The following is a 23402-nucleotide window of genomic DNA, read 5'->3' on the forward strand; positions in this document are numbered from 1 at the left end:
GAGCAGTGAACACCTGAAGGCAGGGTCAACGGGGCAAAAGGAAAAATAACTTATTTCCAGTGGCCTGGGAGATGGGGGCAGGAAATAGTTGAGGAAAACCCACCGAGGACTGGCTTTCCTCTCTTCAAATGTTCCTCCTCGCCTGGCGACATGGGCCACCCAAGTCCCAGTGCAGAGCAGAAGCTTGGTCTCCCCTGGTATTTCAGGGACTGGGACAGTGCTGAACGGGAGCTGGGTCCCTCGCATGGAGGTTCTTTCAAGTTAAAATTATGAGAAACAGGAATAATAATAAAAACAATCCCAGCAGATTTTGGGGTGCAACCCTGTGCAATCTGCCCAGATCCGGCCAGCCCCTCCAGACTTGGGCCGATTGGGTGCATCCAAGCCGGGGAGCCCAGAGCCACCTGCACCGCATCAGCCCAACGGAGCCCAAAGCTCTGGAGTGACCCTATCTGGGTGCTACCCACGCCGGAGCGGTCCCACCCGGGGCTAGGGTGGGTGCCCCCACCGCCGAGCCCATGCGGTACCCGCTTCGAGCAGCAACTCTCCTGCCTGCCTCATCCCCACCACTAAAAAAGCCACTCGGCACAGCCTGGGATCAAGTGTACGTTTTTATTTTTTAATGGAACATAAACTCCTTTAGAAAAAACATTCATCTGGATGATAACACCCATAGAAAAAAACACCAATCTCGTGTTCTTTTTTTTTTTTTTTTTAATTTGGCATTTGTTATTTGCATTTATATTAAAGCAAAGTGCATCTTTCTTATTTTTTCTCGTTTATACACATTGCACAATACATAAATAATGATGCTTATAAAACGTCTTTATATTTACAAGTAATAATATATTTATATATAACATAAAATACATTTTTTTTCTTTAATAAATCTCAGGGTTTTTTTAAGGAGTCCTTTTTTTTGTGTGTTTTATTTCCAAAGCACTACAATGCTAAAGTTCCAATGAGAATGCTCTCTTGTTCATTTAAACCTTTATATTTAGAAAAATAGCTTATGTTAAGGTCTAAACATGCTCATTGAGCTAAGAACAGTGTAAAAGTATCATACTCGTGTATGAATTCAAGAAGAAATGAAAGCACAACTGCATTTCCAGATAGGATGGTACCGGGATAACCTGATCTAAGCAGGTTACAACAGACCAACTATTTGTGAACCCTTTTTCTTTCGTTTTCCCATTTGTTTTTCATTTGTTTTGTTGGTTTTGTTTTGTTTTGTTTTGTTTTTTTTAGGCTTAGGCTTCTGTCGCTTCGCATCTCAGCTCAAATTATAAAGCACGGGCCATGCACGAGGTTTCTCCGCTGTCGTTTTCTCCCCTTGCATCAATCCATGACCGTAGGGGAAAAAAAAAAAAAAAAAAGCGGTGGAAGGATGAACACAGTGACAAGACGTGAACCCAGCAACAAGAAAAATAAAATAAAAAGGGTGGGTAAAGACCTGGTTGGGAAGGTTTTGCACCATCCTTCGGCGGCAACGTGGGGTTAGCACCGCTGGGGAAGGGGTCTCAGTGTCACCGTCACCGGGGATGGCTGGCGGCAAGGGGAAGGTGGTGCGTAAAAAATACAGGTATCTTGTTGTTTTATCCAAGAGAAGGAGCTGTAACACATAGCAAGTGGCTTCCGAATCCATCGATCACATAGGATAATCCTTTCAGAGGCGCGAAATAATTATCGTATGCGATCCACCCCCCCCCCCCGCACCCTTCTCTCGCCCTTCTGAGTTATTGGTCATTCACACTTTTAAAAAATAGATATATTTATCAAAATACCCAAGGCAAAAAAATCTTTCCATAAGCTATTTCTCAAAACGGGGCGGGGGAGGGGGGGGGGAACAAACAAAACAAAACAAAAACAAAAAGTTTGCATGAAAAGCAAGCACTCAGAAGGAAATAATAGCAGCAAAGTAGTATAAATGTCATGAGTCCACTCTGTCTCGAGTCATCGGTTATTAAAAATAACCTCCAACCAGCACGGGCAACTGCTGATAAACTGTCTCGTGTAGCACTGGCCCCAGCCTTTCACAAAGCTGATCTGAACAGTAAATCCGGTCCATGGTTGCTGCATGAACTCATGGTCGTTGGGTCTCTGCAAGCTGTACGCCTTCTCGTAGTCAAAAGCCTTGATGGAAAAACCTGGAAACACTTTGTGAACCAGCAACGTCCTGGAGTCGGGGTTGTCCAGTGTGGCCGACTTGATGAAGATGGGGTAACTGCTGCGGTTGTACACCCACACGCCGTCCACTTCCTTGGTGAGCTGGATGCCATAGCCGATCTTGCTGCGGACCTTCTGCACCAGTTGGCTTTTGTTGTCCGAGTTGAGCTGTCCGAGGCAGAAACCATTCCCCTGAGGTAGATCATAGAAGATATCCAGGGAGGGCTCTTGGACAGAGTACAGCCGACCCACACGCGTCTTCTCTTCCCAGTATGCCACCACGCACCAGTGTGACCGATCCCCCGGCTCCTGAAGAACTTGGGAATCTACCAAACAGGAGAAAAAAAGAAAGAAAAAGGAGAAATTGAGCACCGGGCGGGTGTAATACGACCCAAAAGCGACGCAATGCTGGCAGGTCCTTGCCTGCCCATGTCTTCATGATGCTCTCCACGCGCACACCAACACCCACAGCCGTTTCCAGAAGCCATGTGTTAAAGCCACTATTAAGACCATTTAAGTGGACCCAGGTTTGGGGGATTCCTGTGCTGCTTCAGTGCCCGGCTCTGGTTGGAGTTATGGGTCCTAAATCACCAGGTCCACCTTCAGAAGTGGCTTGAAACCCACCAGCAGCACCTGCGGCGCAGCCATCCCTCACCCAAACCATCACTAGGACCACCTTCAGTGCCAACAGGAGAGATGAGATGCTCCAGCCAGCTGCATCCAGCAAGACCAAACACCCTAAAACCCCTTATTTGCACCCACCAGACGACGGATCCACTTCCATAACTATCTATTCTGCACAGACGCTGAAAAAACCGAGGTGCTGCTAAGAAAAGCACATTGAAGGTCACCCCATGGGACCGGAGGGGACAAGGACTCGTCTGCTCTAGCTCATGGAGTTTTTCCCTGCCCGTAGGCAGAACTTGGGTGATGGAGAGGATGGAGACGTCGGATGAAGCCCCGACCCGCGGGAAGCGCCATCAGACGGTGGCAGGGTGGGGACCAGAAATCTCGCGCTTGTTAACAAAAATGCCCTAAAAAACCTCCGAAAGCCCCAGAAATTCATTCCCGTAGCCCTTCTTTCGACTCCCTTGCCCGTAGCTACCCCGTGCGAGCAGCGAGGATACGACGTAGGAGAAAAAAGCAGGAGGGGGGGCTGAGAAACACGAAAAAGTCCCTTTTCCTGACGGAGGATCCCTACAGCCCAGTGCTGCTCAGCGGGTAATTCCTTCCAGCCTCGGTAGGCATGTTAAGACCTGGGAACTATTCATCTCTGTAACTGTATTTAAAGAAAAAAAAATATATATTTTAAAAAAACCCAAAAAATATCAAGCTGGGAATGCGAGTTAGTGAGCGCTATCAAAATAATCCCCTGCACCGTGGGAGCAGCTATGGGACCGGGGATGGTGGGTGACCCAGCACCCCAAAGCTCTCCCTGCATCCCCCCCAAAACCACCCCCCAGCACGAGGAACGGCAGCGGCACGCTGGCTGCCCCGTTTTCTCTATTTTTTTTTGTTATTAATAAGCCCCAGCGCAGGCGTTTTTTCCTCCCGTCTCGGAGTTGTGCTCCAAGCCCTGCGCTGTGCTTTTAAAAAAAAAAAAAACAAAAAACCCCAAAAAGCCCAGCCACACACTTTTAATTTCCTCATTTCTATGCCAGCGAGGAAAATATTTCTGCAGTTGCTGGAGGCAGCTACTAAAAATGGGCCTGACGGTGTAGGCCCCAAAATAGGGACCCTCGCTCCCGGGTGAAACCGGGGATGGGGGTTCTGGCGGGGCGGGGGGTCCCCGGGAAAGCATCCGTCAAAGGGTGCCCCGGTTTGTCCTTCCACCTCCCCTTTTCGGTGCCTCCCGAACTTTGTTGCGGATAACTTTATATCCTGCTGAAACCTGGCACCGCGCGAGGGACCGAGTCGGGACGGGGTGGGTGGCTTGGGTTACCTCTTAACCCAAATGGGGTGCCCCCCACCCCAGGGTGCACCCAGCGGGGCAAGAAACACCCCCAGGATGGCGTTTCCCCCACCCGCCCAGGAGATAGAGGAATTTTTTGGGGGGGGATGTCCAGAAGATAGAGGAATTTTTTGGGGGGGGATGCCTGGGAGATAGAGGGATCTGGGGGGGGATGCTCCTGGATCCAGGGAAGGGATGCTCCTGGATCCGTCCCCATCTCGACCACCCATCGCCCCCCTCCGCCGCAGCCTCCCCGCGATGCTCAGAGCTCCTTGGGTTTTGTTTTACAGCAGTGGAGGGAATTTTGGAGCGAGAGTCATTGAACCCCGCTGGAATTCCTATAGGCTTTTATTTATTTGAACATAAAAGCATCCCTTTCAGGAGGAGGCGGGGGGGCGGGGGGGGGGGAGACTTTTTCACCTGATATTTGTGCTTGCATTAGTGAAGACCACTTAACAAGTAGCTCATTGCCGCTTACAAAGAGTTATTTAATTGCCAGAGCATTAAAAAAAAAAAAAAAACCCACTAAAAAAAAAAAAAAAGAAAAAGAAAACTGCCTTGGCTATGAATGAACAGACCTTTATGGAGGGCTGGAACTTCATGAATGAATCCCACTAGGTTTTTCAATGACATGGGGTGACCAGACCTCAAGGACAAGTCTTAGGTAATCCGGGAGATTTTTTTTTTTTTTTTAAGGAGCCAATGCCAGCACACAGTATAAATATGCCAGAGCCTCTTCCGTTTGCGGGATTCGGCTGTTGACTGGATGTCTAGTCAAAAAGCCATGAGAATATAAGGGTTGAGCTCGGATAAACAGGATCAGGCCTCCCTGCCAGCCGCCACCAAAGCCGCTTTTCACGGTTGTTGGGACCCCGGCGGAATCTCCCCGCTCCCACCCGCCTCCCTGATTCTGGCATCCGCCGGGAAAAGGGGTGGGAAAAGCCGGTGGCATCGCTCGGGCGGCGGAGGCAGGAGAGGAGGAAAAAATGACGCAGAGATGCTTCCTCCAGGGATGGAGATTTTTTTTTTCCCCGAAAGGTTTTTTTGGTGGCAATGACCATGCGCCTGAACAAATGAAGCAAATAGGTGGATTTTACCCCAAAATGCCCCGCCGGGTTCATCTGGACCCACCATCCAACTCCCGTCTCCGTCCCATCTCACGCAAAAACCCAGATGTGGGAAATTCGCAGCCACATCGCTCTCAACGTGTCCTCGTGTGCGACAGCCCAGAAATGGCTGAGAAACACATTGGGATTCTGGTTTTGAGTTAAAAGCATCGTTTTTACGAGCTCCTCGGAGCAAACACATCCCTTTCTAAATGCCTGGAAAACTCCCAGCAAACTGGGAGCGTTCCCATATTCCAGCAAACAATGATAATGTTTAATGCTATAAACATCCGCGCTATTATTTCGTTATTAAGCATCCCTCCGTTTGCTGCTGTCATTGGTTTATTATTATTTTCCATGGTTTGCGTTACGGCCTGCCTAGGGGCTCCGTCAGGCTCCCCCCCAGTGCATTGTGCAAGCTTATTGTGAAAAAAAGAAAAAAAAATACATAAATAACTGAAAATAAAGTGAGTCTGCCCTCAGGAATTGAGAGAATCAGTCGTATTGATCACTTATAGCTGGGTCTACGGAGAACGGCCATCCGAAGCAGAGCACATTTCTGCATGAAGGGGAGAAATTAAGGCAATAGTTTGATACCCCAAAGTCTTTGGGGTAACATTTTTTGGAATTTTGGTGTGGACGGCAACGCCCCCTTATTCAACATCACATTCCCATTGAAAAAAATTTTTTTTTTTTCCGTATTTTCCCGTATTTTTTACACCCTCCTGAAGGGCTGCCCTCACTTTTACCGGCACATCCCATGGAGAAGTAGTAGTGTCCTCCACAAAAGCATCCTCCCAGCGACTTCCCAGCACACCAACCAGCGTAAGAGGCTGTGAGGTTTCCCACCACCTGCCTTGACCCTCGTGACCATCAAGTCCTGCCCAAAATTCCTTAATAAAAAGCCACAGCCAGGATTTTTCTAGCTTCAGGTACGCACATGCTGCCCGTGGGCGCGGGGCATCATCCTGCTCCGGGAAGGGATGCTGCAGAAAACGCTACATCCATATAGAAATCCTGGAGGATGGGACACCGGAGCAATAACCTCAAAAAATTAAAAGCTGCTGAAACCAAGGAGGTCCAGATGAAGGTGGGTACGGGAGATTCACACCATGGAAACACCCAAATTCGTCAGTAACGGCCCCACGCCTGGTTCTCCCAAGCTGTGGCAGGAGGACTCGCATCTCACCTCTTGGAAGTGGCAGAAAATTTCCGGTGTGGCTTTTCTCCTCGACACATGAACACTTTTAGGATGATGAAACCATGTCATCTGTACTTTTTCTTTCTGAGCTCCGGGCTCAGCTTCCGGAATTTGGGAAGAAAAAGTTCTTTTTTCATTCAGGAAGAACTGAAACATTTCAGCAAAATTGAATTTTAAAAAAAAAATTAAAACAAAACCAACGCAGCTCCTGGCCGGCTTTCGGATCTCAGCCTTGTCCCGGTGCCAAGTTCATGAACGTAGAGGGGAGGTGGGCTGGGGATCTTTTGTTTTGCTTTGTTTTGTTTTGACATAGCTAAAGGTTTTCCTGTAATCAACCGACCTCTAAAGAAAACAGCAAGTTTAACACCCACTGAGCTATCTCACCCGCCGGGACTACTCCCATCGGATCAAGTCAAGAGCTATCTAAATTGTCACTGGGATCTGGGATAATAACAACTCGTCGCTGAAAATGGGAATACAACTGCGTTCCTGATGAGGTTTTTAAATGCCTGTAATCGGATCTTTCCTCAATGGTATTAGGATTAGACGCAAATTACGTTATCCAGCTGTAGAAGTGTTTCAAACTACGTATTTATATTTTTTTATACATATATATTTATAGATTTTTTTTTTTTTGACCCAAAGCATCTTCTCATGCTCTTCCTACTTCTCACCATCACAGCCTCTCCTCTCCCTCCTTCCTCTGTGATCCCTGGGGCTGGATTTCCCACCAAACATCAACCCTGACGCAATACTCGCCATGGCATCATCTACCCCGAACCGCTAACAAAAGCCTCCTCATTTTCATAGAATCACGGAACGGTTTGGGTTGGAAGGGACCTTTAAAGGTCATCTAGTCCAACCCCCTGCAAGGACCAGGGACACCTTCAACTAGATCAGGTCGCTCAGGTTTTGTGGTACCTTCACCTGGGCCACTTGCGGAGGTGACACTACACGCACAACCGATAACCCAACACGAATGGGTAAAGGCAACAGATAAATCAATGTAGATGTCCACCAAGAAATCATAGCGCCGAAAGCAGACTAGTCTTACGGACTTTTCCTAGAAGGACCGGGACCCAGACGTGAGCTTCTGGGGCAGACCTGGAGGGGTGGTGAGATCCCTGCCTGGCTTCCCAGGGGCAGCTTTCCGCTGGAAAACGAGCGATGTGGGCACCGCCGATGAGCAGATGAACCTATGGTCCTTCCTCCTTTATCCGTCAGCACACGCGGAGGGCATCTGTGCTTAAAAAAAACTATGGGCTGGACTGGTGTCAGCACAACGTGTCGTCTGGCCGGGGCCAAGGCTGAGACCAAGCTCAGCGCGTCTCGCGCCCGGTAATCTCTCTTGGCTGACCTTAAGCGGCATTTGCGAGCCCGGGACAGAGCCATGCCCCCCATCTTCTCCTGCTCGTCGAGATGGAAGAGATGGAGACACAAACCCCGGAGCTTTTTATGGGTTTTTGCACGCTCTTCTTGAGGGTCCTCAGGGCAGCTCGGGACACTCCAGTCGCAGTTTTGCCCCTCGTGTCACTGGCAAGTGCTGTTTTTGCAGGATCTCAGGAAAAACACAGCCCTGAACTCTTGCTCGAGAAGGGAACAGGCATTGCATCGAGGTGAGGAGAACACCGAGCGTGACGTGCAACCACACAGCTCATCAAAGCAAAGAAAAACGGGCACCAAAAAGGGAAATTTTACTTCCTTTCTAGTCTCTGGGGTAATTTACAGCCTACTTGGGTGGGGGAACAAACAAAAAAAAACCCAAGAAAAATCCTTCAAAGCCAGATTTCCAGGTATGCTTTGCGAAAGCAAAGGAAAAAAAAAAAAATCCAAATTAAAGGATATATCCTGCTGCAGAAAAGGGTCTTTGTGCCTTTAGCGGAGTTTGTGGGCAGCCTGGAGACACCACCCACGGCAATGTTTGCCCCAAACCTTTTATATCTCCCTGCACACAAGGGCTAGACAGCTTCAGCTTCCTCACACACCCCCCCCCCCAGCTTTTGATGGCTGGGATGATTTCTGAAAGGCTAATTTAGAGGATGGTCATGTGTTAAGCTCCTGTTGTTTGCAGAGAAAATAAACCCTTACCTACTGCAGGGATGCCACCGCCCGAGGTGGCCCATGGGGTCCCTCCACCACGCCAACACAAGAGCCCCCAAAGAGCCGGGAAAGTCGGTCACGTCAACACGTACTTAGGGAGCCCTTAATCTGTGGATTATTGACACGATAGACCATAACATCTCTTTAGGAGCCATTACAGCCCATTGTGTCACTAGGTACTTACGGAGTCCTTAATCCGCGGATTGACAGGCTAGACCATAAATTTGTGTCTATGTCTAATTAGGCAGCTCTTATTACTCAACATACACAGTAGTCATGCAGGCTAAAGAGCCTTAAGATTATTTCTCTAATTTATTAACAAGTTGTCCACCCAATCACTTAAATGGCTCCTTGCTCCTAGCAAAATAAGTCAACCTTGCATGAAAATAAATGCCCACCTGAGTTTCCCCCCAAGACTTCAGTCTGCTGAAGTTTTCTACGGGCTGGTATCCAGAAGCCGAGATGTTGCCAACAGATTTGACACCTTGCGAGTCTGATGGGGACACAGAGGATAAAATTTGGCAGAAGCCATCAGTGGAAGGAATCTGGGATTTCCCGATATTTGTAACTAGGGCTTTGGTTCAGACTCATGTTAGCAGCGACCTCCAAGCTTGGGAGTGCTCTGCTCGGTCCCCTGGTGACCCAACCAAGAACTTCTATATCACCTTCACCATGGCTGGGAAAGCCTCTTGTGAAATCAAGACAAAAAACGAGGTTGGGTTAGACGGTGGGTAGAGATGACTGATCCCTAAGGACATCCCCTAAGGTTCCCACCCCAACTTGGTGGTGCCTTGAGTCAACCTTCTCCCAACCTGGAACCCAGCCCTGACCTTTCAGGGTGAATTTGGGACACAAAAGCAAGAAAACAAGCTGAGAAAGGGTCCCTGCAAGCATGTTGTTGCAGACCTACAAAGCCTCAAGAGCGGGCACCAGTATGGCAAACGCCAAGGTTGGCCCAGGAGGGATGTCCAAGCTTGAAAAATACAGGGTGATCAAGCCCGTGTGAAGGAAGCCCGGCTCCCCCATGTCCCCTGCATCGAAGGACGGCAAAGACAGAACCAAAGTGAAACTGCTGAGTTCATGGAGTCCACCAAACCAGAAATTTGATTCATAAACATCCTATTAGTCACTGCTACTGTCTAATTACGGTGATTAATCAATTACCATGGCTAAAAACGACTCGAGAAGAGAACAACCTTTTTTTGTTCCCATTTTCTTTAAAAGCCAAGCAAGGCTGCAGCTACAAGGAGGAGGGGGGGGGGGGAAATACAGGCAGGCACACACCAAAAATGCCTGTCTGCCTGTCTCCAGCGGTTAGCGAGGAGCCAGCTGACTCCAGTTTCCTCCGTACCAGGCTTCAGGCCTCATCAGCCATGCAAATTATAGAGTACCGTGCTGTCTGAAGGCCGAATTTCGACTCAGCTCAGAGAAAAGCCTTAGAGGAAGGGTGGGGATGAAGAAGCCAGCCAAATCCATTCATAATATTTACAGTAAATGGGCCTCTTTGCTGTTGTTTAGTATACAGTCAGTCTAATTATTTTTGAAGTTTTAATTTAAAGAACCTTCTTTATCTGCCTCTCCTTCTGCACCCCTCAAAGGTGTGGGAAAACTTTTCCCTTGTTTCAAAAAAGCAGTAGGACGGGAATCCCTTCCCCAAGCTCCAACCCGGCGGTCGGGTGGGACGAAGGGATGCTTCAAGAGGGGAGACCCTTCCAGAGGGGTGCTGCCAACACCCATGGGGTCTTTAAGACCCCCAGGCCACCTGGGTAAGCACGAGGGCATGCAGGTCCATGTGGAAAACCCCCAGAAATCCTATTTTTGCTGCAGGCGTCCCCGTTGCTGTTCTCCTGTGCCGGTGGGGATGTCCTGGGAGGACTTGCTGGCTCGGGAGGTGTTGCAGGATGCTCCGCAGCCCCGTGCACCCTCCAACCTCCTCCCCTGCCTTGACAGCAACCCGGAACAATCACATTTTAACGACAATCAGCCAAGGGGCTCCTCTGAAAAACAGAGGAAGCCCAAGCCAGCGTTCATGAGATGCTGCCATGCGACCACCGAGCGACTCGGGGTTGGTACCAGCCCCAGCTCCCGGAGGTGAGCAAACGCCTCCGTGCTTCGTCCCCAGCAGCTACCAAGACACACCTCTTCTCCACCCATACCCAACCCGGATCTCCACCAGAAACCTTCTGAGAAGGAGAAACTGGCACACAAAGGGCTCCTGACTTACGACGACGCAAATCAAGACCTGAAGATGAGCTTGCCAAAATCTCTCTCCCGGCTGGGGTTGTGCTGGAGGCTCCCGCGCCAGCACCCTGCCCATCACCTTTCCAACGCAGGGATAAATCACCGACGCAGATGTCGAAGCCACCAGAAGCCACCGGGCCACGTCAGCCCTGGGGTCACAGCCCCCCCTCAACACAGCCACCGAGCTCGGTTTTAGAGGATGAAGACCTCAAAACGCTTTTGCAATTAAAAATATTTTTTATGCAAGGGAGGGAGGTCGCCTGGTACCCGGCGATGCCCCGGGGAGGGCAGGGATACGGCCCCCAGGAAAGCCACGGCTCTCCACTGACAACATGTAGCTATGTGGGTTACACGTTAAAAACCTTGTAAAGACCTTAATAAAAACTGAAGCAGAGCAGTCTAGGATTTCCAAATGGATACCTAATACCCAGATGTGTGTTCGGTTCCCCCCCCCCCCCAACTGCATTCCACGCACACACACGGCATCGCTGCCGCTCTCAAAAAAAAAAAGCCTCTCCCCGCAGCACGCCGACCTAGAATTCTCCCCAAAGACTGAAAACAGACGTAAATATGTGTTTTCCTCCCGCCCTCAAAAAAAAAAAAAAACAACCCGACGACCTCCCCCAGCTCCCTCTCCCAGAGCAGCATCCCTCGCAGGGATGTAAATCCATGGAAAAAGCAGGGTTGGAACAAAAGTCCTTTTCACGCCCGTCGTGCCCCGCTCCGTAACAATTATGAAAACTGTTTAGCTGGGCTGGCATTTGGAGCATTTACTGCATTCCTGCCAATAAATTCCAGTCCCGGATCCGATGGAAAAGACTTCCCCCCCCCCCCCTTTCCCCTCCCCTCCCTTGCCTTCATTCCTCCTGGCTTTCTTTACAACCTAATACCCTGTCGACGCGGGGCCAGGGCCTACTTAGGGGGAAAAAAAAACACCCAGCGCCAGACTGGAGACAGCATGCAGACTGAAAAAGTTAATCATTACTTCTGTCTGCCTTCATAATCTAATCACGCCTATTCCTAAGAGCAGGCGGCGAAGCACGCTCGCGTACGGGCAGGGTCGCCGCCCAGGGACGGACGGACCGACGGACGGACAGCATCGGCCCCTACCCGGGTAGGGGGCAAGCAAGGGACGGACGGACGGACGGCGGTTGGATGGAGTTCGCAAGCCTGGCCACGCACACACCCCTCCCCTCGCCTCTCACTTTACTCTGGATTAATAACGCTTAGCAATTATAGAGAATATTACATTCATTAAGTAATTAACCCTCCCAGCGCTCCGGCGGAGTTGGCACCCCGCTTTCGCAGACGGAGGCCGGCAGAAGTTTGCCCCGGGCTATAAAACGGGGCAGGTCGGCAGCACCCGGATTAAAAAACAACCAAAAACCCAAAAAGTTCCTTGTGCTCATCCCACCCCCACTTTCGGTGCCAGCGGCAGAGCCGTGTCCCAGGCAGGGACCGCGCCACAGCCGGGGTGGCATCACCGACACCCAGCAGCAACCTCCCATGGACCAAAGCCCAGGAGATTTGGGGCATCATGAAGACCCAGAGCATCCTCCCAAGGAGCAAAGCCCAGGGGGTTTGGGGCATCACCAAGACCTAGAGCAACCTCCCATGGAGGCAAAGCCCAGGGGGTTTGGGCATCACCAAGACCCAGAGCATCCTCCCAAGGAGCAAAGCCCAGGGGGTTTGGGGCATCACCAAGACCTGGAGCATCCTCCCATGGAGGCAAAGCCCAGGGGGTTTGGGCATCACCAAGACCCAGAGCATCCTCCCATGGAGGCAAAGCCCAGGGGGTTTGGGGCATCACCAAGACCTAGAGCATCCTCCGGTGGGGGCAAACCCCAAGGGATTTGGGCATCATCAAGACCCAGAGCATCCTCCGGTGGGGGCAAAGCCCAGAGGGTTTGGGGCTCGGCCCCACCGCTTGGCAAACCCAGAATATAAATCCAGAAAATAACCTTGGTGCAGCATCTCAGGTGTGTCAAGGCTTCGTGCTCTTGACACCCGGGACACATTTTCCATGCTGGGCTGTGACAAAGAACAGGAAAACTACGGGCCTCCGCGTATGAAGATTTATGGGTTTGTTCCTTATAATGAGCTAAAAAGTCTCAGCCCGGCTTCCAAAGAAAATGAATTCATCAGTTCAAACGCAGTGATGTAACTTCAGGCTCCTTACTCCTTTTCCAAATAAAACTCCTGTTATTTGATTCCTGCTGGAAGGATGATTTTATGGAGTTATTTACTCCATCCGCTCTGCCCAGGAAGGTGCCGCCGGAGCCCAGCCGCGGGGTCACCGGCAGCCATCCCGCGTGGGCGAGCAGCACCCCATCTCCCTGTTTGATTTCTCAACTATTTTGCTATTTTCCCTGCCTTTCCACTCAAAATCTCACCTTGCAGTCAACGTGCCAACAGACACCCAACCCCTCCAGCATTACTGTGCATCACCCGCTCAGCGGCGATGCCCGGCAATTTTTAGCATCTATAAATTCAACCCATCGGTTTCCATCACTGAAAAACACCGGATCCGGAGCCAACTTCAGCGGTTGTAAAAGCGAAGGATGTTTGAACTTTCACCACCTTCCCAACACCCCAGTTTCTCCGATGCAAAGCCAGCTCTTATTGATACAGAAACCACATCTATTCAACATATACATGTATGGGGTTTTTTTCCAACCTATGTATATTGGTTGAATATAGTCAGTATCTTCATTATATATTCATTATATTTTATATATTCCATATATCATATTGAATACATTCAACATATTCGCTACACATTCATTATATCTGATATATTCAATATAATGAATATATATCAATATATTGAATATATTCAACCTATATATACACTATATATAATTCAATATATAGACAGAATATATCCAATATATTGAATATATTCAATATATAATCATATATTGAATATGTTCAACCTACATATATATATAAAAACTATATAATTTCTACATATTCAACATACATATATATATAACCGCCCATAGCCTCGCTTATTATGTACATATTTGCAATGATGCGCCAAAGGCTTAACAGCCTGAGTGGTTCTGAGTTATTTAATGGAGGAATCTGTTTTTCCACCTGCCCAGGTATTCAAGGAAAAGCCGGGAAAGCCCACAGGAGCCAGGACTTCACCAAAACCCAGCACCCACCGGGCATCTTACTTCATCCCCGAGGGAGGATGAGGAAGGACCGCAGAGCCGGGTACCCACCATTGCACATGGAGGATCATGACCAAGAGCATCACCGGGACCTCCTGCAACCACCCCACCAGGCATCTTACTTCATCCCCGAGGGAGGATGAGGAAGGACCGCAGAGCCGGGTACCCACCATCACACATACGGAAGAGCATCACCGGGACCTCCCGCAACCACCCCACCGGGCATCTTACTTCCTCCCTGAGGGAGGATGAAGAAGGACCGCAGAGCCAGATACCCGCCATCACACATGAAGGAGCATCACTGGGACCTCCTGCAACCACCCCACCGGGCATCTTACTTCATCCTGGTGCGAGGATGAGGAAGGACCACAGGACCTGCCATCGCACATGGAGAAGCATCACCGAGACCATCACCAGGATCTCCTGCAACCATCCCGTGGTGCTTCACCGTTGCCGGCACAACCCAACCGGGGAGCTGAAGCCGGGATGTTTTTTACGCAGCGAGGTTAAAAGGGTAGAGAAGGGCTGAGCCAGCTCTTACAGGGTGGTTTTTTTTTTTTCCCCCCCCTTGCAAGTTAAAACCAAGATAATGACACTGGGTGGGGACCAATTTGAAGGGCTGAGCAGCCAAACCAAAATTAGTCTCCCGGCCAAGAGCTTCCTAGGCCTCACAGTTTGGGGAAGGAAGCTGAGAGAAGGCATGAAGGGAAGAAGAAAAAAAAAAAAAAAAAAAAAAGATTCCTCGGGAAGCTGGAGCGTCGCGCTCAAGCAAAGGTGACCCTGCTAGTCAAATATTTTTTGACGTAATAAAAATAAAATAAAAGTACCGGAGCAGCCTCCCTCGGAAAAGCGGGGCCCATGGAATGGGGGTTTTTTCTCCTTTTCTCTCCTTTTCTTTCTCCTCCTCCCCCGGCACTTTTCTTTCCTTTCACTAATAACTATGTTTTCTTGTGTTTTTTTTTTTTTTTCTTGGCTCTTTCCTCATAAAAAACTGATGTAATTTCCTGTCTTGTCCCAATGTTTCCTCTTAATTAACAGGGTGAAAGTTATCATCACGCGTTTAAATCGCTACCCGAAAGAGGGGAGGGGAAAAAAAAACAAGGGAAAAATAAAAAAGGAAATAAAAAAGAAAGGGGAAGAGGGGCTGTCTGTTACCAAACACCACGTCACATCCCCAACAGCACAAAACCCCCTGGAAAAAGCTTTTTGGACCCGGCGGCTCGAACCCATCAGCAAAGACCCCCCCGAGGGTGGCTCCCACGGCGGGTCCCTGCACGGGGGATGCGAGCCCCCACCCCTCCCTGGATGGGGATGGAAAATCCCTGCAATGCTTGCCCAGAAAAGCTCTTTTCTTGCATTAAAAAAGTAAACTAAAGAAGAGAAGAGAGAAGAGAAGGAAAGGAAAAAGGAAAGGAAAAAGGAAAGGAAAAAGGAAAGGAAAAAGGAAAGGAAAAAGGAAAGGAAAAAGGAAAGGAAAAAGGAAAGGAAAAAGGAAAGGAAAAAGGAAAGGAAAAAGGAAAGGAAAAAGGAAAGGAAAAAGGAAAGGAAAAAGGAAAGGAAAAAGGAAAGGAAAAAGGAAAGGAAAAAGGAAAGGAAAAAGGAAAGGAAAGAAATAAAAGAAAATAATAAAAGAAAATAATAAAAGAAAATAATAATAAACCGCAGAGAAAGAGGCAGCCTGCAACACCCAAGATGTTGCTTTTATCAAAAGAAGAATAAAAAAAAAAAACCTAACCAAGGGGCTAATCCCAAGGCAGCGGGCGGAAATCCTGCGAGACGCCGAGCTCCTTCCCTTCCCCGACCTCAGCCCCGCGCAGGATCAGGCCGCGGGTGCCCTCCCGTTCCTCAACAGCAGCCGTGACGCAGCCGGTACCCCGGCGGCACCGGAGCCAAGGCGGCGGCCTCGGAACGCCGAACGGGGGGTGAAAACAAAGCGATTTAGGCAAAAAGCGAGGGTGGTTAGAACAGAGACCGTGCCTCAGCGGTTAATAATATCTCGGCGCTGAAAATAAACTGGAAAGGAAGCTCCTTTGTGACAGTAGGCAGGCGGCCAGGCTGCGGCGTGGGTCATTCAAGCCGGCCGGGGACGGCGGTGGGGCTGGCACCCACCCGCGCCCGGCCCCGGCCAGCACCCGCCGCCCAGCCCGTCACCCTCCGAAAGCACCCGGTTAGGGCTGGGGGGCTCCATACACCTCTTTTTCCCCCCGTGCACACTAAAATGGGGTGTACCCCGTTTTAACCCAGCATCGAGGTTTACGGTCTTGGCCGCCGCGGTTAGAAATAGGCACCCCCCCATGCCGGCGGCGGGGAAACGCATGTGGTTAATGTTACTGGTTCCTCTAGTGTAAGCGATACCCGCTGGCAGACAGCGGGGATGGAAACGATGCAGCCCGCATCCCTGCCAGCCCGGGGCTGCTCCTCTACGAGTGTTTTTGTCCCGTCGAGTTTTAAATGTCCCCAACGATCAAGTTGCCGACGCTCACCGGGACAGCTTTTGGGAGCAGAGCACCGTATGAATCCCTCCCTGGCACCCTAACTACCAAAAGTCACCTTTTTTCTCCTCGTTCCTCCCTAAAAAGTGCCAGGTTGCGGGCTAAAAGCCGAGTGGTCCCCACCATGAAGGACTCGCTGGTGGGACCCTTCTTCTGCGTTTTATTGTCGACCGCTCTCAAGGCACCGTTTGGTTGGGAAAATCCGGCAGCACTCAGAAAAATGAATTTAATGGAGCTGTACAGGGATGGATTGAAACACCCGGCATTTAATGGGGGGAGCACCTCTGCCATCGTGTTTTTTTTTAAAACCCATCCTAGAAGAGTACCTCGGAAAGGACCAGAAGGCCCTAGAGCACTTAAAAGTAATTATTAAATAGGTCCTATCTGCTTTTGGGGGGACTTTAATTAGCTAAGAGCCAGGAGCCGGGAGGAGGATACCCCCAGCATCCCCGCGGCAGCACGGGGGCTATCCCGGCCGTGTCCCCGCTTGGCGAGATCCCCCTTAAAAAATACCCCCACGGGGCCGAAGGAGCCGGAGCGGGCGGCCAAGCCAAGAGCCCCGGGGTCGGTGCCAAGCGCCGGCTCCCTCCTCCCCGCCGGCCACGGTCAGATGATGTGCGAGGCGAGCCGGGAGGCTCCTAGTCTGGCAGGCAGCCTGTTTTGCTCCAGAGGCTCCAGTGCTGTCATCTTGGCGTTAACCCCTGATAACCTTGTCCTTTCCAGGAGGGGACGGTGGTTTTTAGGTAAGCAGAGAAGGGGTCGTGTCTCCAACGAGGCTGGGAAGGAAAGGGTGCAACGCCCCGCGGTGCTCAAAGCAAATAATAATAAAAAAAAAAATTATTAAAAAGGACGTACGCTCAAAAATAAACCGAGAATAAGTGACTTAAAAAAAAAAAAAAAAAAAATTATTCCCAAGCAATTGTTTATCCCTGGGACAAATATACAATCCGAGTTCCACAGGAAGATGTCTCAATTTCAGATTATAATAGGATGCCAATTTGTAAATAAAGGCATTTCACAGGAGGTTATAAACTCTGTAGGAGAGGGAGGTGGAAGGAGGGGGGAATGGGAAAAGGCAGGCGGGACTCTGCCGGAGAAACGGCGCGGGATCCTGTTTACATGGCGGGGGGAGCCATGGGGAGTCGCTTCGAGGGGCGAATAGCTCCGGGTTTGGACAAGGTGCTTCTTCCCCGGCGAGCAGATACCAGCGGGGATCAGAGGCATAGTGAAACATTCCCGGCCTGCCCGCGATTTCGGAATGAAATGTCACTCAGCCAAGCGGTCCCTTAAATCAGATGAGGTCCCACCGCTGGGAGAGCCGGGGCAGGGAGCGACGCTGACGCTTCTGCAGCCTCCGGAGGTCTTTTCCCGTCTTTTCGGTGCAGAGGAGCCAGGAGGGAGAAACTGAGGCTGCGCTTGCTTCAGAAGAACCTTGCAGGTCTCCCAGCCTCAAGCCTTGCAGAGCCTTGGTCCAGCGCCCACCAGGCACCATCACTCACCATCCACCAGCTCCAGGAGACCCTGGAGGTGGTTCCAGAGTCAGGGCAAGTCAACAGAATTGGGCTGAAACCCGGGTAAACTCTTGCGTTTGGTATTTTACGAATAACCCCCATAAATAAAAAAGCAGCGGAGGTGGCGAGGACAGAAGCCAGCTCATCTTGCTTTCCTGCCGTGATGGGCTTCTTGGAGAGCTTCACTTTGCCAACAGATCCAGCACCATTCATCTGTCCTGCAGGAGAGCCACCTTCTCGCCCACCATGGGCACCACAAGCTTCCATCAGCCAAGAGCCACAAGCCCCATGCCACACATGGGTCAAGAGGGAGATGTCCAGGGCTGGGTGGAGAGCATCCCATGGAGACCCAGCACCAACACCATCACGCACCATCAGCTCACTTCTGCCCCCGCAGCAGAGCCCCTCCATGGGTCATATAGGAATTCAGCTCCCACCGATCAGATGCCACCGGACCATGGGCCGGCCACCTCCAGGCTCTCCAAGAATGGCTTTGCTTGTTTGAAAGTCAACACCAAACACATCTGCTGGGAACAAGTCAGCTCAAAATACAAGAAAAACACCCCCTGCCTCCTATTTACGGAAATTATTTTTATCTCCAATGGGGTATTTTTGCTTTCTTCTTTAACCATGTCGAGGATACGAAGGATTTGGACTGGTAATACCTGAGCACAACCATCTCAGTGGGAGACACCAGGAACGAGGAGTTCTGACCTACCCACAGAGTGACCACCGAATAAATAAAGATATAAGAAAATAAAGGCAAGAACATGGAAGCAAGAGCCAGCACCTCGGGGGAGCGAGGGGGGCATCATCTAGGGAAGAGACAGCAGAGGTGGGATGAGAAGAGGACACCAGCACGGTGTGAAGGACTACCCGATTTTGCATTCCTGGACCAGGAAGGAGAACAGAAAGCAGAGGAAGGGAAAGAGCGGCTCAGATCCGTTATCGCAAGCGGGAAATGCTTCCCATACATCTCTCCGGCCACGCCGCTCCCCCTCCCACATCCTCCAGCGCCTCTGGTATCCATCAATGAAACTGCCTTCAGCCTCCAGAAGGAGATTGCGACCCCGGCGGTGGCCGGACCTGAGACTCCTCCTCATCAAAGGATCCTCATGGAGAGCTGCAAGGGCACTCACTTCCATGCCCTTTTTAATGCTCCTCTTGCCATCATCCTCACAACCTCCCCTTGCAGTTTCCCTGCCAGAGTAGCTGTGAACCCCAGGCTGGTCCCATTCCCAAATTCTCAGTGCCAAGAGTGATCTGCCTCACTAAATCCGCCCTTCCAGCTTCCAGACCGTTAGGGCAGGTCTACTGACTTTGAACACCACTACTACACCAGCATCCACTGCCCATCACTGGTGGCCAAAGCCTACAGTGCTACAGGAACCCACCACCGCCATCCATCCGTGATGTCTTCTTCCTCAGCCTCCTGCTTCCAAATCTATCAAAATTAGGGTTTTCTTGCTTTTCTTAAAGCCATCCTTTCATCAAGGAACCGCAAATCCAGCCCTGGTCTGGAGGGGATGAGGGATGCTGGATTCTCCACCAAGCATCACCGATCCCCATCTGCCCAACCTTAGATAAGAACCAAGCCGAAGCGCTGCCCATGTACCCTGCCAATAACTCATTAAAGCCCTCTTCAAATACACCCTTCTGCTAACTAAAATATGCAAGGCGGGGGGGGGGGGGGGGTGGTGTTAGAAAAAAGGAGAAAGCGAGCTTTGGAGGATTGCTGCAAAGTGCGTTTATTTTCCTTTCTCGACTGGGTCTCTCCAGTTGGGAATTTTCAGCGCTGCACTTCTGCGCGCGGAAGGGAGATGCCAGTAAATCAGAGCAAATTCAAAACAAATGCTCTTTCATGTGGAGGCATTCGGCTTTGTTTCAGGGCTTGGGTAGCTAACCGTATCCCTTCATGAGTCAACTCTCCTATCAGCTCCTCATTAAACTAAATGGCTACAATTACATTTGGGGAGGAAAAAAGAGCAGTTAATGATCGTAAAAGGTTCTATTTCCAGGCTTTGGGGGGGGGGGAACCTTTGATAAGGAAGACAAAAAACAAATCCAATCCAATGAAATAATAAATATATAATAAAATAAGGAAAAAAAATATGCATTTTCGGGAGGAAACGTGCTTTCTTTTGGGGAGGAGGCTCTGTTAAGGAGTTGGGGCTCCCCTTCCCGCGGCCCTTCGGGAGGCACCGGGAACGAGCCGTGTTATTTCCTGCAGCCCAAGCCCCCACCTCCCGCCTTCCCTTCGGGAGCAGAGCAGCCAGACGAGATGTTATCAATAGGCTGAACCTTACAGAAAGCCCCCTTTTAAAAACGAGTACTTCCTCTGCTTATTTCATGTGGTATCCTGTGGAACTGAACTCTCTCCTCCCCTCCGCAACGGGTGTATTTCAGGAGGAAAAAGGGAAGAAGGGGAAAAAAAAAAAACCCAAAACAAAAAAAGACCTAACAACATCCTTATTGTGTTGTTTTGCTTCTTGTCTTTTTTCTTTTTAGTCTCTTTTTTTTCTTCCCTAAAGCTATAGGTTCCAAGAGCAGAAAAAAAAAGACAAACCCAACAGTCTTCTGCATTAAACAAAAAAGCAGCGACAAGTTTCTCTGTTCCCTCTCCCCCTCCGTTTGATTAATTCTCATTAGGGCCTTTGAACAAACAATATGCTCCCCTCTCAAATAACAGGCAGGGTATATATTACACCCAAAGAAAAACAAACAAGGCTCACTTAAAGACATCCACACCGAACGCAATTCCTGGAGAGAGGCAGGGGCAGATGCACGCGCGCGTGCGGCCGCCGCCGACCTATTTCTGAAATTCCAATTTCAGGGCGATGAATAAATCATAAATCATGGAGACATCCCCACAAAGGAAAGCACCTTCAAACATCAGCCAATACGTGCAGGTACACGGTTTCAGACACTTTCATCCTGGTAGAGACAGAGCCCAGCTACAGAGCTGGCTGGTCTGGGGTGGGAGATGCGGTGCTGGAGACATCACACCGTGGAAAAGATGTTGGGAGTTGGACTAGATGACCTTTAAAGGTCCCTTCCAATCCAAACCATTCTAGGATTCTATGAAAAGCCCAAGAGGGGTGGGGAAACCACCTTCTGAACCCCCATCCCATAACGGCACCTGGAAGCTGAAGGAGATGCCAAATAGGAAAACGAGGGAAATCGCACAACATCTCAAGTTAGAAGGGACCCGTAAGGATCATCAAGTCCAAATCCCTCTGCAATGTCTTCTGCAAAAAACGGGGTCACCTTCCCCCCCCGGGCACCACGAGCCTCACGCATGAGATGTGGGATGCTGGTTTCCCTACCAGGAGCAAAGCCCAAGCATGGCTCTCGTCCCAGAGACAAGAGGTGCCACCACCACGTCAAGGAGAGCTTGACGCCGAATCCTTCTGCAAGGCGCAACCGCACCTGCTCCGATAATCCATGCATCCGAACGAACGGTGGCCAACATCACTTCGCCTTCCCCAACACGCCTCTTCCTGCCTCGCTCCAAAAATTAATGGAGCGTAAGGCTGGAATTCAAAGGAAATAGGGGCTTTCGGGAACGGAGAACCTCGCCTGGGATTTCAACACATCCTCTGCATGAGAGGTACGTGGCTGCTACCGAAACGAAACCTAATTCCCCCTTCGAGCACGCCTTTCTCAACGACTCGCATCCCCAAAACTTCCCAGCATCACTTCCGCCTTCCGTCGGGACCCTCGGTCAACGCAACCCGCGGCCAAAATCAAGGGCAACGAGAGATGTCTTACCTGAAAGCCCCCCAGGGGCTAGACAATTAGTTCCCCCTGTTTCAGTGGAGGAAGGCACAGAGTCTGGACAATCTGCTGGAGCGGAGGAAAAGAAGAGAAGAAGAAAAAAAAAAAAAAAAAAAAAATCAGTATATAGGCGGTTCTTCGCAGGCTCCCAGCGTCGCCGCGAGCAGAACACACATTCCAAAGGGTTTAGCAGGAAGCGATTACTAATCGTCCGCGCAGAGACGGTAGTTCATCAAGAAGCATCCACCCTAACTCGTCGCCTCAACCAAGGCTGCGCGCTGCGCTTCATCACCAGCCAACGCTGATTATAGACCGGCAAAAATTACAGACTGGCTGCCACCTCGCTGGCCAAGTCACCGGGTAATGAGATCAAGGTTGTCGTCGTTCTGATGTAAGCGAGCTCCCAAAAATGCTTAAATCGTGGCTTTACGCACCCAATTTAGTCAACACCTGTAACTCACCAAAATGGGAACCGAAAGGGAAATGTCTCATCGCCGCCCTTTTGTGGCAAACGGTCTATCTTTGTGTTCCCCCGCTCAATTTTTGTCACCGCCAGCTGCTGGCAGATCTTACACCTCGCTGTCACCTCCTGGGACAGGCGGGCAACTGGATCTACGCCTCCATGCACCACCGAAGGGCAAGGGCAGGGTAAGATCAGCCGCCCCGTTAGAGGTTCCTCCTGACGTATGGAGGCATTCGAGCTCAGGGTTTGGACCGTTCCACCCCAAGCCTGCTCTTCCAGGTGACAACAGCCAGGAGCCAACAGCGATCCCCTGGTCCTACTGGCAAACTCCAGCTTTTCGGTCACTACCATGGAGGAGACAAGCTCAAGGACACTCCATGCCTGAGAAGATCCATGAAGTTCACGCAACCTTCTGGTCCTCAGCAGGTTCTCGCGGACTTTGGGTTTCATCAAATTTGCGCTCCCTAATGACATCATTTCGCTCACGGCTGTGTCTCAAAGCAAGGGCCACCACCAGGAGAGCCGAGATAATTTTCTCCCTACTGATAAAGTCGTTTTTCCAGATTTCATCCCTGAAATCCCAGTGAAAAAGACATTCCTGCCTACATAACCTCATTTTATCAGAGTAAAGTAGAAGCCCTAACAGGAATATACAGTTTAACAGGATATACTTAATCAAACCAAAAACAATAGGGGAGACAGGAAATGGACTTACTTGTGAAATACTGTATACGATACACTCTCTAAATGCCTTGTCCTGCTTTCTATGCTTTAAAGAAATAGGCTTTGTCTCTTTTTTAACCCTTTCTAATCCAGTCAGAAGATTCCCCATGCACTTGCCCTGAGAGGGCTTCAGTCGCTTGGGCTACAGATGCTTTCTGAACGCAGGCTGGACCACCCTGCCCCGCGCTGGGCTCCATCTGCCCCCAGTTACAGCTCCCTGATGAGGCCCTGTGGGATAAAGGACATAATTTGCCCTTTCCATGTTGTCTTACTCTAGGGATCCTACGTGACCAGGTCCTCTGTTAGCACACTGGACAGGATGGCAGGAGAGAATCTTATCCCGACGTAAAATGCATAACCTTAGCAATGGGGTGATGCTGACGTTACGGCAGCGCTGCTCCGGTTTGACTCCGAATCCATTTGGCATTTCTGCACTGAGGCTAAGAACAAGGACAGCTTCAGAGCCTCCCTGACCAGCTGGACCACTCCCCG

At 50.2% G+C, this 23402-nt stretch overlaps 1 protein-coding gene across 5 annotated transcripts in view; it reads right to left on the reverse strand.

The window, feature by feature from the left end:
• Positions 1-598: 598 nt before the first annotated feature.
• Positions 599-23402, reverse strand: part of LOC142075847 (mothers against decapentaplegic homolog 7) — a 29631-nt gene continuing 6827 nt past the window's right edge. For 2 of the 5 annotated variants that reach the window (XM_075137841.1, XM_075137845.1), the window contains 2 exons: positions 21719-21790; positions 599-2492 (listed from right to left, as the gene is read on the reverse strand). In XM_075137841.1, coding sequence (XP_074993942.1) covers positions 1954-2492; positions 21719-21790 — 611 coding nt within the window. In that variant the 3' untranslated portion in view covers positions 599-1953. Of the gene's footprint in view, positions 2493-21718; positions 21794-23402 lie in introns of all 5 variants that reach the window. The other 3 variants (XM_075137840.1, XM_075137844.1, XM_075137842.1) reach the window with 2 other exon arrangements.

Source organism: Calonectris borealis, chromosome Z (genome assembly GCF_964195595.1).
Source record: "Calonectris borealis chromosome Z, bCalBor7.hap1.2, whole genome shotgun sequence".
NCBI classification, from domain to species: domain Eukaryota; kingdom Metazoa; phylum Chordata; class Aves; order Procellariiformes; family Procellariidae; genus Calonectris; species Calonectris borealis.